The sequence below is a fragment of the Pteropus medius genome, unplaced genomic scaffold, assembly GCF_902729225.1.
Source record: "Pteropus medius unplaced genomic scaffold, Ma_sr-lr_union100, whole genome shotgun sequence".
NCBI classification, from domain to species: domain Eukaryota; kingdom Metazoa; phylum Chordata; class Mammalia; order Chiroptera; family Pteropodidae; genus Pteropus; species Pteropus medius.
The window spans coordinates 18,575,501-18,589,365 of NW_024349801.1; the positions used below are offsets into that span (position 1 = coordinate 18,575,501).

General features: G+C 40.3%; 1 protein-coding gene across 1 annotated transcript in view; it reads right to left on the reverse strand.

Moving 5' to 3' along the window:
- KCTD19 (potassium channel tetramerization domain containing 19) overlaps positions 1-13,623 on the reverse strand; it is a 28,326-nt gene extending 14,703 nt beyond the window's left edge. Inside the window, exons 1-2 of the mRNA XM_039888976.1 lie at positions 13,578-13,623; positions 9,210-9,506 (exon numbers count right to left, since the gene is read on the reverse strand). Coding sequence (XP_039744910.1) covers positions 9,210-9,506; positions 13,578-13,580 — 300 coding nt within the window. The 5' untranslated portion in view covers positions 13,581-13,623. The remainder of the gene's footprint in view (positions 1-9,209; positions 9,507-13,577) is intronic.
- Positions 13,624-13,865: the final 242 nt, after the last annotated feature.

Sequence of the window (13,865 nt, forward strand, 5' to 3'; positions counted from 1 at the left end):
ATGCCAAGAAGGTGACTGAGAGACTGGAACAGATTCTGCATCAGTGGGTGGGCAGGATTAATGAGTTAAGATGAGGGATCCTAGCCTGGCAGTATTTATGCTGATAAGTGGACAAAGAAAGGCAAACAGTGACTATGCACAGGAGGGACAAGACAGCATGAGGAACAGTAGGTAGAGGTATGTACTGAACCACCTGCCTCTGTGCCTTGAATGTGGCTTTGTTTAAGGTATACGGAGGTTGAGAGAGTGAGGAAGTTGAATCTAGAGCAGTAAACAGGAGCTGAGGAGTTTGAATTCTCCCCTAATTAAAAGAAGCCATTGAAGGATTTAAAGCAGGAACTGTGACTTGACTGATAGTCACACCATCTCCCCCCAGTCAGCCAACGAGCCCTATGACTCCATCTTCTGCTTCCCACTCCATCCTTTCTCTCTTTTCCCTTCCTCCAGTCCTGGTCCTCTCCTCCCCAGACCCTCTCCACACAGTGATCTTTCAAACACACAAATGAGTTTAAACTACTCCCCATCTTTAAAAACTTCAATGTTCCCCATTATCTATGGGATCGAGTCCAAATTCTCTTAGTGTTCAGGCCCCAAACTACCTTTCTAGTTTCATCTTCGACAATTTTTTTGTCCCCACAGTGACAATAAACTCCACAAAACTCCAAAGACACCCCATGTTCTGTGCTGCCTTCTCAATTTTATGTATTCTGTTCCCTCCACCCAGAATACTTCTCTCCTTTCTTCTCTGCCTAGAAGAGCCTGGAGCCTCCTCTAGCCAGAGTGGGTCACCTTCCTCCTTTGTTCCCACAGACCTGTAAACTTCTCTATCTGGGCCTCTGGCTTCGTTTCAGGCCTGTCCCCCCTGCTTTACTGAGGCTCCTGGAAGAAAGACTGTGTTGAGGCACCCCCGGCTTCTAGCTTAGAAACTTGTGAGTAGTAAAGTACACAGAACTGCTGTGTTAAATGAAAGAATGCACAAAAATGGAGGGCTGGAGGGCTGAGTTCGCTGGAAAGCATAGCAAAGCGAGACATGGGGGAGGCCCAAAGTTGCTCGCAGAAAAACAGACTGCACTCATAAAAACTGAGAAAGATGCTGAGTATCCAAAACCATAGGAAAAGCCAGCACGGGATTACAATGGGCAGAGCCCAGAGAGTTCCGAGCGCAGTGAACACAGCAATTTCAACTTGGGTCCTGGAGTCCAGGGAAAGGATCTAAGAGAGAGAGAGACAGGGACAATGGAGGAAAGGGAGAAAGGATGACAAGAAGAAAGGGCTCAGTTTGGATCTGATTGGTGATGGATCAAAAACACTGGATAAAGTAGCAAGAAAAGAGAGTGAAACTAGGGAAAGCCTGCAAGAGACAGCATATCATTCCAAGCCCATGCTAAGCTGACTGCATCACAGGAACTTGAACCTGCCATTCGCTTCACCTACAGATTCAAATCGTGAGATTCTATCTCAAATGGAAGAAACAATGGTGACCTCGAACAACTCTAAATTGGCCATTGTAGAGGGGACATATCGGGGGAGGGAAATCCCTGCCTGGGAGAACAACTTGTTTGAAGACGGGCCTGGATGCCGTATCTGGAGGTACTGTTAGTACCCAGGTGTGTCCTTTGGGGTGACTCAGTAATGACAGTCCACGTAGCTTGAGAGATCTATTTCATAGAAATGAAATCTCTTTTTCCTACTACTTGCACTAATGTAAAGTGTGAGCAGTACCCTTTTTCCCCAAGGGTATCTAAATCAATCAATCAATCAATCCACAAAGATCGCAATTCCTGCCAATTAGTCAAGTCATGCTGCATGCACTAGGCCCAAGAACTTCAGCTAGGCTGCTTTCTAAACTTAGGCAATCCTTGCTCTGCCTTCTAGAAATACAAGGTCTTCTACTCACGGGAGGCCACATGGGTGCTGTAAAAATCCACAGAAAGCATTCCCCAATCCCTCACCCTGCTTTATTCTTCTCAATAACATCTACTAATTTATTTACTGTCTGCCAGTCTCCCCTAGTAGATATTACCTCCAAGACCACAAGGATATACTGCCTGTTTTGTTCTCTGCTATATCTGTAGCACCCACAACAGTGCCTGTGGGATCTCAATACATTTTTGTGGAAGGAAGGAAGGAAAAAAGGAAGGAAAGAAGAAAGGAAGGAAGGAAGAGCACTTCAGAGAGCCTAGGCTTCCAGCTGTCCTTTGGCTTTGCTGACTAAAGTTGCCACAGACTGTGTGGTTGATCTTCAATGGCCTTCAATTCTACTTCTATCTGCCTGTATATTACTTCTAGGATTTTTATTCTTCGTATATTATGACCCAGAAAATTATTAGAAGGAGAATTTCTTCAGGGAAATACAGACTTGAATTCAGATGGCTAATTGTTAGCACAAGGATAATTAATGTTTTTGGCCTACAAGTAGTGAAAAAATAAGTAAATCAGAAACAACATAAGACTGATGGCATGGGGGTGAGTGTGTATGGTTGCTAAAGATGGCTGACAAATGCACTGCTGGCAGAGCTTTGGGACTTAACGGAGGTTTTCCAAAGCAGCAGCAGTGCTCATAAATGCCTTATGCTCTGATGTGGGCTAATGGAAGGAATGTCATGGTGAAGAAACTTGGGGAGACTTGCAAATCTCCAACTGCCTTTGCAATTGGTGTAAGAAATGCACCTAAGCTGTCTTAAATCTCTGAGATTTTTAAGATTATTTGTTATTGCAGCAAAACCTATCTAGGCTGACCAATAGAGGGCTGCTCCATTCCTTGTTTTCTGGATGAGGAAATGGAAGTTCAGAGAGGTTCGGGCTGAGACCAGAGTGAGTAAGTAGCAAAGTTCAGTCTGCCTCAATCTACCTGATTCCCAAGCTGGGGTCCTGTGTCTCTGGGCCGGCTAGGTGTGGTCCCTTTGCAGCCAGTAGATATTGGGGTCTGGTGCTCAGCATCTATTTCTCCCCATTTTTCAAGGAAAAGACAAGGAGGGTCAGCAACACTCTGAAGCTCAAGGGAAGCAAGGCTGGGAAAACAAAAGGATGTTTAGGCAGCTGCTATCAGCCAAAGAAGCCAAATAAGATATAGCTGTCAGCATCTCCAACCTGCCCCTCCACTGCCAGCTCCAGTCCTCTCACCCTGAAGAAGTGGATTCAGCCTTCACAGGTCATCTTGGGTACATCATTTAACATTCTCTTAGCAGATGTTTAGTAATACTGGTTACAGGCTGGGTACTGTGAGAGATGCTAGGAATGCAAACATGAAAAGAATACAGGCTAGGGAGGAAGACAGACATATGAATACATGATTTCGACAGAATTAGTACTGATATAATAGAGGAATCGCCCCTGTTATGACAACAGAGAGACAAAAACTCTGCCTGGAAATGTCTGGCTGGGCTTCCCATAGGCCACATTTAGACTAAATCTTAAAGGGGAAACATTCTAGGAGGAGGAAACAGCAAGTGCAAGGTGTGGAGAGAAAGCATTTGGGGTACTTAGGGACATGGCTTATCTTCTAAATGTGTGTGTGCGTGTGTGCACGTGCGCAGGCACGTAGGTGTGGATACGTGTTGGGATGTGAGCCAGGACAGATGGGCCATCCTGCACGGATCCTTGATGCATGTCAAGGCACTTACACTTGAGTCGTCCATGTACCCATATCTACAGTCAAGTTACACTGCTGGGATGAACATCTACCATTTACGTAATCTTCCTTTCTAAGTGCACAGTGGTAATGTCTTCACATCATGAGTAATAGGTCTGTTTTCTTAAAAACATCATTTGTGTCCTTAACATAAAAACTCCCTTGCTCCCTTGAGCACCAGAATGTAGGTGTATTTGGGTGGCTTGCTGGTAGCAGAACACTCAGGTGGAACAATTTAAGTTTCCAAACTTAGAAGTCCTAAGAAGGTAGTGAAAAAGGAAACACAAGTAGCATGTACTGTCAACATACTAAGTCCTCAGTAGATTTCAAGGGGCAAGTAAAAGGGAATTGACAGTCTGTCGTGATCCTCAACCCTTGTAAGTGACCCTGAAGGGAAATTTCACACTCTGCACTAACAGCTATGACTTCCAACAAGGCTGATAACATGTGAGAGGCTCAGAGCAGTTTACATTTAGACAAAGGTCTTCCCAGATCACTGTGATGTTAACATACAACATGATTAATTTGTACTTCTCCTGTGAACAAGATACAGCAACCTTAAGCATCCAGGCTCATAGATTATATACTAGCTTTGTCGACTCCCAAATATATGTCTCTGCCTGGCTGCTCCCATCAATTCCAGATCTATACACCCAGCTGCCCTCTTACTCTCTCCACTTGGATGTTTAATAAGCACTCTTTTCTTGCTTCTTGAACTTAACACATTCAAATCCTAACTCCTAATTTCCCCACCTAAACCTGCACATCCCTCAGAATCCACCATTCACCTGGTTGCTCTGGACACAAACAAAAGAGTGATCCATTCTCTCTCATCCTATCTCCAATTCATCAGCAAACCCTGTCAGTTCTATCATCAAGACATATCCAGAATTTGAACACTACTAACTCCACTATCACCATCTTAGGCCAAACTACCACTATCTTCATCTGGATGCTGCAGGAGACTCCTAACTGGTCTCCCTCCTTTGTCACTTTGGAGTCTAGGCCAGTGGTTAGCAAACTTTTTCTGCAAAAGGCCAGACAGTAAATATTTTAGGCTTTGAGAATATGGTCCCTGTTGCAGCTATTCAACTCTGTCTTGTAGCTTGAAGCAGCCCTAGACAATATATAAACAAATGATCATATCTAAATGGACATATCTAAACTTTGTTAATGGACACTGAAATTTGAATTTTATATAATTTTTATGTGCCACAAAATATTTTTCTTTTTTTTTTCAACCACCTAAAAATGTAAAAACCATTCTTAGCTCACAAGCTGTACAAAAAAGGTAGTGGGCTGGATGTGGTCCATGGGCTATAGTTTGCTGATTCCTGGTCTAATGTGAATTAATTTCACATTATAGGCATACATGATATCATTATGTTTGTATATGATAAAATTTATACATTTAAATTGTACAGTTCAATGGTTTTTAGTATGTTCACAGATTTGTACAACCATCACCACAGTCTTATTCAACACCCTAAAAAGAAACCGTGTACCCATTAAGTCGCTACACATTCCTGCTTACCTTATCCTTCCCACCCTGTACCTCGGACCTACGCAACCACTAATCTCCTTTCTGTCCCTATAACTTTGCCTATTTTGCACGCTTTATATAAGTAGACTCATAGAATATATGGTCCTTTATGTCTGGCTTCTTTCACTTAACATAATGTTTCGAAGTTCATCCTCATAACATGTAGCAGTACTTCATTTCTTTTTATTGACAAACAATATTCCATTATATGGATATGCATTTTATTCATCAGTTGATGAACATATGGTTGTTTCCACCTTTTGTCTGTTATAAATAATGCTGCTATGAACATCTGTCTGCAAGTTTTTGTGTGGACATAGGTTTTAATTTCTCTTGGGTATATATCTAAGAGTAAAAATGCTGGGTCATATGGTAACTCTGTTTAACTTTCTGAGGAACTGCCAGACTGTTTTCCAAAGAGGCCATACAAATTTACATTCCCATCAACAGTGTATGAGGGTTCTAAATTCTCTGCATCCTTGCTAATATCTGTTATTGCCTGTCTTTTTGATAGGCATCGTAGGAGGTATGAAGTGGTATCTCATTGTGGTTTTGATGTGCATTTCCCTGATGGCTAATGATGTTGAGGACATTGTGCTTATTGCTCATTTGTATATCTTCTTTGGAGAAATGTGTATTGAAATCCTTTGCACATTTTTAAATTTGGTTGTCTTTTTGTTGTTTAGTTGTAAGAGTTCTTTATGTATTATAGATACAGATCTCTTATCAGATACGTGATTTGCAAATATTTTGTTCCATTCTGTGGGTTATCTTTTTACTTTCTTGTTGGGGTCCTTTGAAGAACAATAGTTTTTAATTTTGATGAAGTCTAATTTATCTATTTTTTTCTTTGGCTATTTTGTGTTTTTGGTGTTGTATCGGAGAAATCATTGCTTAACTAAAGGTCCAATGATCTTTTTAAAACTTAAATTTGATCAGTTTACTTCTTTCTTCAAACATTTTTCCAAAGCTACCTCTAACACTTAGACTAAACCCTATGTCTTCAATGTGGCCTGTAAGACTGCAAAATCTGGCCCCTGGCTTCCTCTGACCTCACTGTCTACCTTTGGCATCTCCCTACCTCTCATTGCACCTGACAATAGCTTCTTGGTCTGCTTCTTCCAAGCCACTCTAACCTCAAGGCATTTGTGTTTGCTGTTCCTTATTCCTGGGAGCTCTTTCTTCAGACATCTGCAGGACTTGTCCCTTTTTTCATTCAGGTTTCTACTCAAATGTTGCCTTGTCAGTGAGGCCTTCCCTGACCACTCTTTCTAAAGGAGTAGCTTCACTTGCCTCAGTCATTTGCTATCTCCTTATCACATACTACTATACATTGGTACATTAAAAAACAAACAGATGTGAATGTTTTATTCTTTGAACTCAATTCTAATACTACAAGTTCAGTGACTGATAGAATAAAAACTACACACACATTCCGAAACCCCACGAAGTCCTAGAATACGGAAATGCCCTCCTTCTTCACTATTACACAGGAAGCACTTACCTCTATCTGAAATTATATGGCTATATGATTCATTCCTAGATTTCCAGTGCTAGGTCTGTGATTGGTGCTCAATTCATAATAAATGTTATTTAGAATCAAGACAATAATAGGTATCGAGTGTGCCTTTTAGAGGCCAAAGCTACAGGCTGGGGGGAGATGGGATGGGCAGGTAGAGGGAGGTGAAGGGATAAAAGGGGATGTGGGGATGTGGGGGATAAGGAGGGGTGGAGAGGAGAGCAGCAACATGAGCGTAGGTGTCTGTTCTTCAAAAGCTTCCTATCTCATTCTGCTTATTTGTTACTGATAATCCTGAGTAGGATTATGTCACCTGTTGAGTACATGAAAACTTCAGTTAGTGGGAGGCAAGGTCCCATTTTTATTGTTATGGGCTAAATCTGAAGGACTCTACAGTGAAGAGCACTAACAGTTTAGAACAGGTTAGACATGTGCTGTCTAATATGGTAGCCATTAGCCACATGAGGCTATTGAGTACTTGAAATGTGATAGAATAAGTCTGAAATGTGTTATAAGTTTAAAACACACAACAGATTTTGAAGACTTAGTACAAAAAAATGTAAAATATATCAGTTTTAAAATATTGATTACATGTTGAAATGATAGTATTTTAAATATATTGGGTTAAATAAAATATATTATTAAAATTACTATCACCTTTTTTATATTTTAAAATGTGGCTACTAGAAAATTTAAAATTACATATGTAGCTCACATTATATTTTTATTGGATCATCCCATTTTTCCTTAAAACTCATAAGAATGCCTAGTACCCAGAATGCTTTCATTAAAAACTGGCTAAATGTATTATGTTGGGCTGCCTGAGAAGTCTTTAGACTAAGAATCGGCAAACTCCAATTTCTCCACGCAAGGTGTTTGTACATTTAGGCATGAACCTGAGTATCCGGACAGGCCTTAGAGGGGGAAAGTGATGGAAACATGCGAGGCTGTTAATTTGCTTGAGATGGCTGTTTACTCTCCAGCTATATTCACACTCTGCTTCAATGAACAGATACTACTTCAGTTGTGCCTGCCTAAATGTTTATTTATTTGAAAACACCATTTCTAAAACATAAGCACTTGTTGTACAGTCTGTTTTAAGACAGTAGGTCCACCCTTTAAAAACTTCTACTGCTCGCACAACCTGGAACTTTGGAATTTGACCATCTCATTGGCCTTTGAGTAGTGACCTCCCATTTAGAAGTTGCTTTTCAGTTATATTGTGTTTCAATCTAGAAAATGAGGACAGCAAAGGAGTTAAAAGACTTGATAACTGTTTGTATTATAGGCTTGTGTTTTTTAAAAATGGTTCTTCATCTCTTTGATTTTCTGCAATGAACAAGTGACTCCCTCCTTTTCCCTTCAAAATGGTGCCTTGGTATAGAATCATCGGCAATCCTGACATGCTAGGCCATTTAAATGATTTCGAAGCCACTTGTAAGCAATTCCAGTACTCCTTTCCTGGGGTAGTTGAAAAAAAATTTAATTCAGGTGGGTAGCTTGAAAAAATAAAAAGAAACTACTACAACAATTTGCCCTGGAGTATGTTAAGAGTTTTGATTTCCAAGTATATAATAACTTTTAAGTGAAATCAGTAAATTATTTAGCAAGGAGGGTCTATAAAAACATGCTTTATGAAATGTTCTTATTCCTGTATGACACAGATATGAATGATCTACCTCAATTGTTTTCTAAGAGGTGTTGGGGAGACACAGTTGGTAGTGCGCTGAGCTGCACTATGGCTTGTTGGGTCAGTGCTTGTGGAGATGGAGTAATCAACGCCTTGTCCAGAGAGTGGGATTAATATGGAACATGGCCAATGATCCTTCCCAGTCATAATATTTAGTTCTTCCATGTTAAAAAAATCATTTTCACAAACTAAGAATAAACTACTTAAGATAAGCCACAGAAATGATTTCTGCAGTTTGGAGAAAAACTGGGAAAGAAGGTAATGTTCTTTGGTGATACTTTAATGGTTCATAAGTAAAGGTAAAGCTCTTACAACAAGAAAACAAGAAGTCTTAGAAAACAGAAAAGTGAAGGCAAAGGAAAGATTCTGTAGTTGGAGAACTTCTTGCTTTGCTGTAAGCGAACATTGTGGACCTAAGAGGCACAGTGAGAAATAACATTCTTGATGAATCTTTTAGATTTTAAATCTCAGACACAGTGTATATAACAAACTATAATTTAGTTTTATAATAAAGTTTTCACCTTTTAAAATTCAACAACAAAAACAGAAGAAGCTTAAAATAGGATTTCCAAGTGTCAAGGGTACCCTCTCTGGGGGTAATAAGCCCCATCCTGGGTCTGTGGTGGCTGCTGGTATAGATTAGATGGAGTCAAGATAAAACCCATTATTCAGAACATGCATTCCTAGTGTAGTGTTTATTACTTTAACTCAGTCATCACGGTTCTGCATTAAGAGGGTCATCTCAGCAACCAATATATAAAAGGACACAACATTTAGTGATACAAGGCCTATGTGTACTGATCACCACTCCTAGAAGACATCTTACCTGCAGCAAAGGCATCAGCTGCAAACCCAGTGCTTGCTCATAGAGCAAGTTCAGTTCTGCACAACTGGAGAAGGAGAGTTTGGAGGTGTAAAGGTAATAGTGCACGTGCCTAAATGTGGAACCATCTCTGTCGATGAATAGCCTCTGGCTTTCTGAAGAGGTCAAGGCTGAAGCCTCTTTCCACAACAGGGAGTCCGGGAACTGAGCGAGTTTGCTTCTAGGAACTGAGAAATGCCAGCCTCCAACGTTGAAATGAAACAAATCCTCTGCTGATTCATGAGGCATGCCAGGCTCCTCCTAAAGGGGGAATGAAAAGAGGCTAAGCAAGAAAAAGAAATAAAAAGCATCCATATTGGAAAGAAGTAAAACTATCTCAATTTGCAGATGATATGATTTTACATATAGAAAATCCTAAGGAATTCACTAACAAATTATTAGAATGAGTTAAAAAAAAGGTACATTAGCAATAACAATCCAAAAATGAAATTAAGAAAACAATTCTGTTCACAATAGTATCAAAAAGAACAAAATAATTAGGAATAAATTTAATAAAAGAAGTGTAATACTTGTACTCTGAAAACTTAAAAATATTGTTGAAAGAAATTTAGAGACCTAAATAAATGAAAAAACATCCCATCTTTATGAATTGAAAGATATAATATTGTTAAGATGGCAAAACTTCCAAATTGATCTAAAGATTGAACAAAATCCCTATGAAAATCCCAGCTGCCTTTTTTTTCCCTCCAACATTGACAAAGCTGATGTTAAAATTCATGTGGAAATACAAGGGACCCAGAATAGCCAAAATAATCTTGAAAAAGGAAAACAAAAATTGAAAATTCACACTTCCCACTTTCAAAAATTACTACAAAGCTATAGTAATCAAGATGCTGTGCTACTGGCATAAGAATAGACATATGAATAAGTGGGATAGAATTGAAAGTCCAGAAATAAACCTTTACATTTATGGTTAATTGAATTTTCACAAGGGAGCCAAGATGATTCAATGAATAAAGAATAGCCTTTTCCAAAAATGATGCTGGTACAACTGGATATCCACATAGAAGAAAGGAGGAGGAGGAGGAAGGGAGGAGGAAAAGGGAGGAGGAGGAGGAGAGGAGGGAAGGAGGAGGAGGAGAGGTGGGAGGAAGTAGAAGTTGGACCCCCTACCTCACAGCATATACAAAAATTAACACCAAATGGATCATAAACCTAAATATAAGAGCTAAAAATATAAAACCCTTAGAAGAAAACACAAAATCTCATGACCTTGGATTAGCTAATGACTTCTTAGATAAGATACCAAAAGCGCAAGTCAGACAAACAAATAAAAATATTCCATCGAAATTAAAATCTTTTGTGCTTTAAAGAACTCCATCCAGAAAGTAAAAAGACAACCCACAGAATGAAACAAAATATTTTCAAATTGTATATCTGATAAAGAACTTGCTTTTAGACTATATAAAGAACTCTTACAACTCAATAATTAAAAGACTAATAACCGAAATTAAAAGCGAATAATCTAAATAGACATTTCTCCAAAGAAGATACACATATGGCCAATAGCACAGTAAAGATACTTAACATCATTAGCCATCAGAGAAATGCACAAAACTCAATGAGATAGTACTTCACACCCACTAGAAAGGCCTGAATCAAAACAGTGGATAACAAGTGTTGACAAAGATTGGAGAAATTGGAACTCTCATATACGGCTGGTGGGAGTGTAAAGTGGTGCGGCTGCTCTGGAAAAGAGTTCGGCGGTTCCTCAAAATGTTAAACATGAAATTACCCTATGGCCCAACAATTCCACTTCTAGGTATAAATGCAAAAGAAATGAAACCTATGTCCAAACAAAAACTTGCAGGCAAATGTTCATATAAGCATTATTCATAATAGCCGAAAAGTAGAAGCAATCAAAATGTCCATCAACTAATGAATGAAAAAACAAAATGTAGTTATCCATACAATGGAATATTATTCGTCAATAAAAAGGAATGAAGTACTGATACATGCTACAACATGGATGAAACCTTGAACTATTATGCTAAGTGAAAGAAGCCAGACACAAAAGACCTCATACTATATGATTCTATCTATAAGTAATGTGCAGAATAGATAAATTTATAAAGATAAATTATAGATTAGTGATTACCTAGGGCTAGAGAGGTTGTAGGGGAATGGGGATGGATCAGTAATAGGTATGGAATTTCTTTCGGAGATGACAAAAATGTTCTACAATTGATTGTGGTCATGATTGCACAACTCTGTGAACGTCTTAAAAGCCATTAAATTGTACACTTTAAAATGGTAAATAGTAATAAATAAATAAAATGGTAAATTGTATGATATGTGAATTACATATTAATAAAGCTGTTTAAAAAAGAGTTATGATGAGGTGCTCCCCACACCACTGAGCATGTGCAGGACTCTCTTGGGATCATACCTGTAGACATTACATTATTGGAGCCATGGCAGGACAGCTGAATGCTGTGGGTTCCTTTTTACATATACAGAGGCAGCAAAGATCATTAACCTTTCTTAGCTCTTGTTAAAAGTTTAAGGTTATCTCTTCACAAGTGAATTATTTATTTTGCTTCAAGAAGACTTAGCTTATCAACACCACAGAAAAGCCATCAAATATACAAACCATCTGTATCAGATTTTAAAATAAGCACTCAAGGAACACTACTCTTGTAAAAAAAATAAAGAGTGGTAAAAAGTGTATAAAACTGTACCTAAGAAAGGACCATAAAACAAAACTGAATTCTAGGTAAAATTTATGCATGCCAAAGTGATTGTGGTACAGTATACTGATATTACAACTTATTTTGAAATTCATCAAAAAATAAGATGGATTGATAGGGATGGAAAATAGGGATAGATAGATGGATAAGATAGATTGTTAGGGATGGAAAATAGGGATGAACAGATGGACATGTGATAAAATAAAGCAAAAAGTTCGTTGTAGAATCTAGGTGGTGGGTGTATAGTTCTCACTGTACAATCCAACTTTTCTGCATTTGCATTAAAATGTTGGTAGTGAGGAAGAGTGTTAGAGGTGGTTGCTCAAGAAAGGAAAAGCCCATGTCTCCAACTAAACCCCATATCTCCTACTTTGACAGCTGAGGAAAATAAATGCATGCAACAAAAAAAGAGATGGGGTTCTTTTATTTAAAAAAACCTGGTCTAAATATTCAGATATAAAGAGCAATTACGTATGCCACATTTGAGGCTAAAAGAGTTAAAGGGGACATGAAGAGAAAGATTACAAATCATAAAATGGTGTCAAGACTCACAGAAGCAGAGTTGGAAAAGCCAATCTAATGAGCTAATCTAGACTTTTGAGTCCTGGCCCTTCTAACATGACTAAGGTTGAACATGACCAGCTAAGAGTAACTAAGGGCTCCACCTAGACCAGAAAACATAAATATGCAAGGACTCTTGATTTAGGTTTCTGTTTTCCTTAAAGGTGACTAGCTCAGTGAAAATGCTCCAAGTATGCACATTTTGAATGCCAAAGAAACCTGCTCCTTGAAGGTGAGCCATAGTTCTGGTTTTAGTTATTCTTACTAAGGATGGGGTATGACAAGAGCTTCTTGGTTCAAGAATTTGCCTCCTTCTTATGCTATGTGTACAAGTCCCATCTACAAGTGGGCTCTCAAGAGGTGCCTGCTGTAGTGAGGGTAGGGGTTAAGGATGTGGCTGTTCTTTGCTGAGTTTTCTTCCTAAAGACTGCTCCGGGGCTAGATATTGCAGAACTATCCCAGCCTGGGGGCCTGTAGTAGTTGAAGAACAAAAGGCTTCTTGCCAGACTGATTGGAGGAAATGGGCTAGCTCTAGTACAGTCATCCCCACTCCATCCCAAAGAGAGTCTCTCTTCCAAACTGATCCCTCTCCCCCAAATCAATTTCTGCAGCTAGAACCACCTCATTCTCTAAAGACGAGACCTCAACTTCTCAGAGCCAAGTTCCCCAACGTTTCCCATCATGCCTCAGAGAGGCGACCCCTTCCAGTCTTTCAGATCTGGGTCCCCCACCCCATCCCGTTCACCTGCCCGCCCACCATCTTGTCTCAGGGTCAACATCTACAAAGGCTGAGAAGTGAAGACCTTCACCCACTCAAGAGGCACACCCCACTCATCAGCTCTGCAGTCCTCCAAATCTTCAGAGCTAGAACATTTCATCCCTCAAAGCAGGAGCATTCTTCCAACTCCTCAGACCTACCACCCAGACCCTTCAAAGCTGCGGGCCATATTTCCCCAACACGTTCTAGGTTTCTAAATCCATAGCCCTAATCTTGGCCACATCGCACCCCTCTTTCGCTGTTTTAGTGGCTTTGGCGCCTCTGTCAGGGCGGACTCCGTACCATTGTCCTGACTCCTGCAGCGGGCGAGCTGGTGCGTAACCTGGGCAATAACGGCCGCAGAAAGAACTGCGGCGCACGAGACGGGGCGGGGACGGAGGCGGGGCCTGGCGGGGCAGGGCGGGGCCTGGCGCGCAGCGGGCGGTCTCGCGGGCGGCGTCAGGTGAGCGGAGCAGCGCGGCGGGCGGGCAGGGATGGCTGAGCAGTGGGATCTGGACGAGGAGGGTATCCGCCGCCTGGGGGCGCTGACCCTGGAGCAGCCGGGTAGGGCCAGACCGGGAGCTTGAGTAT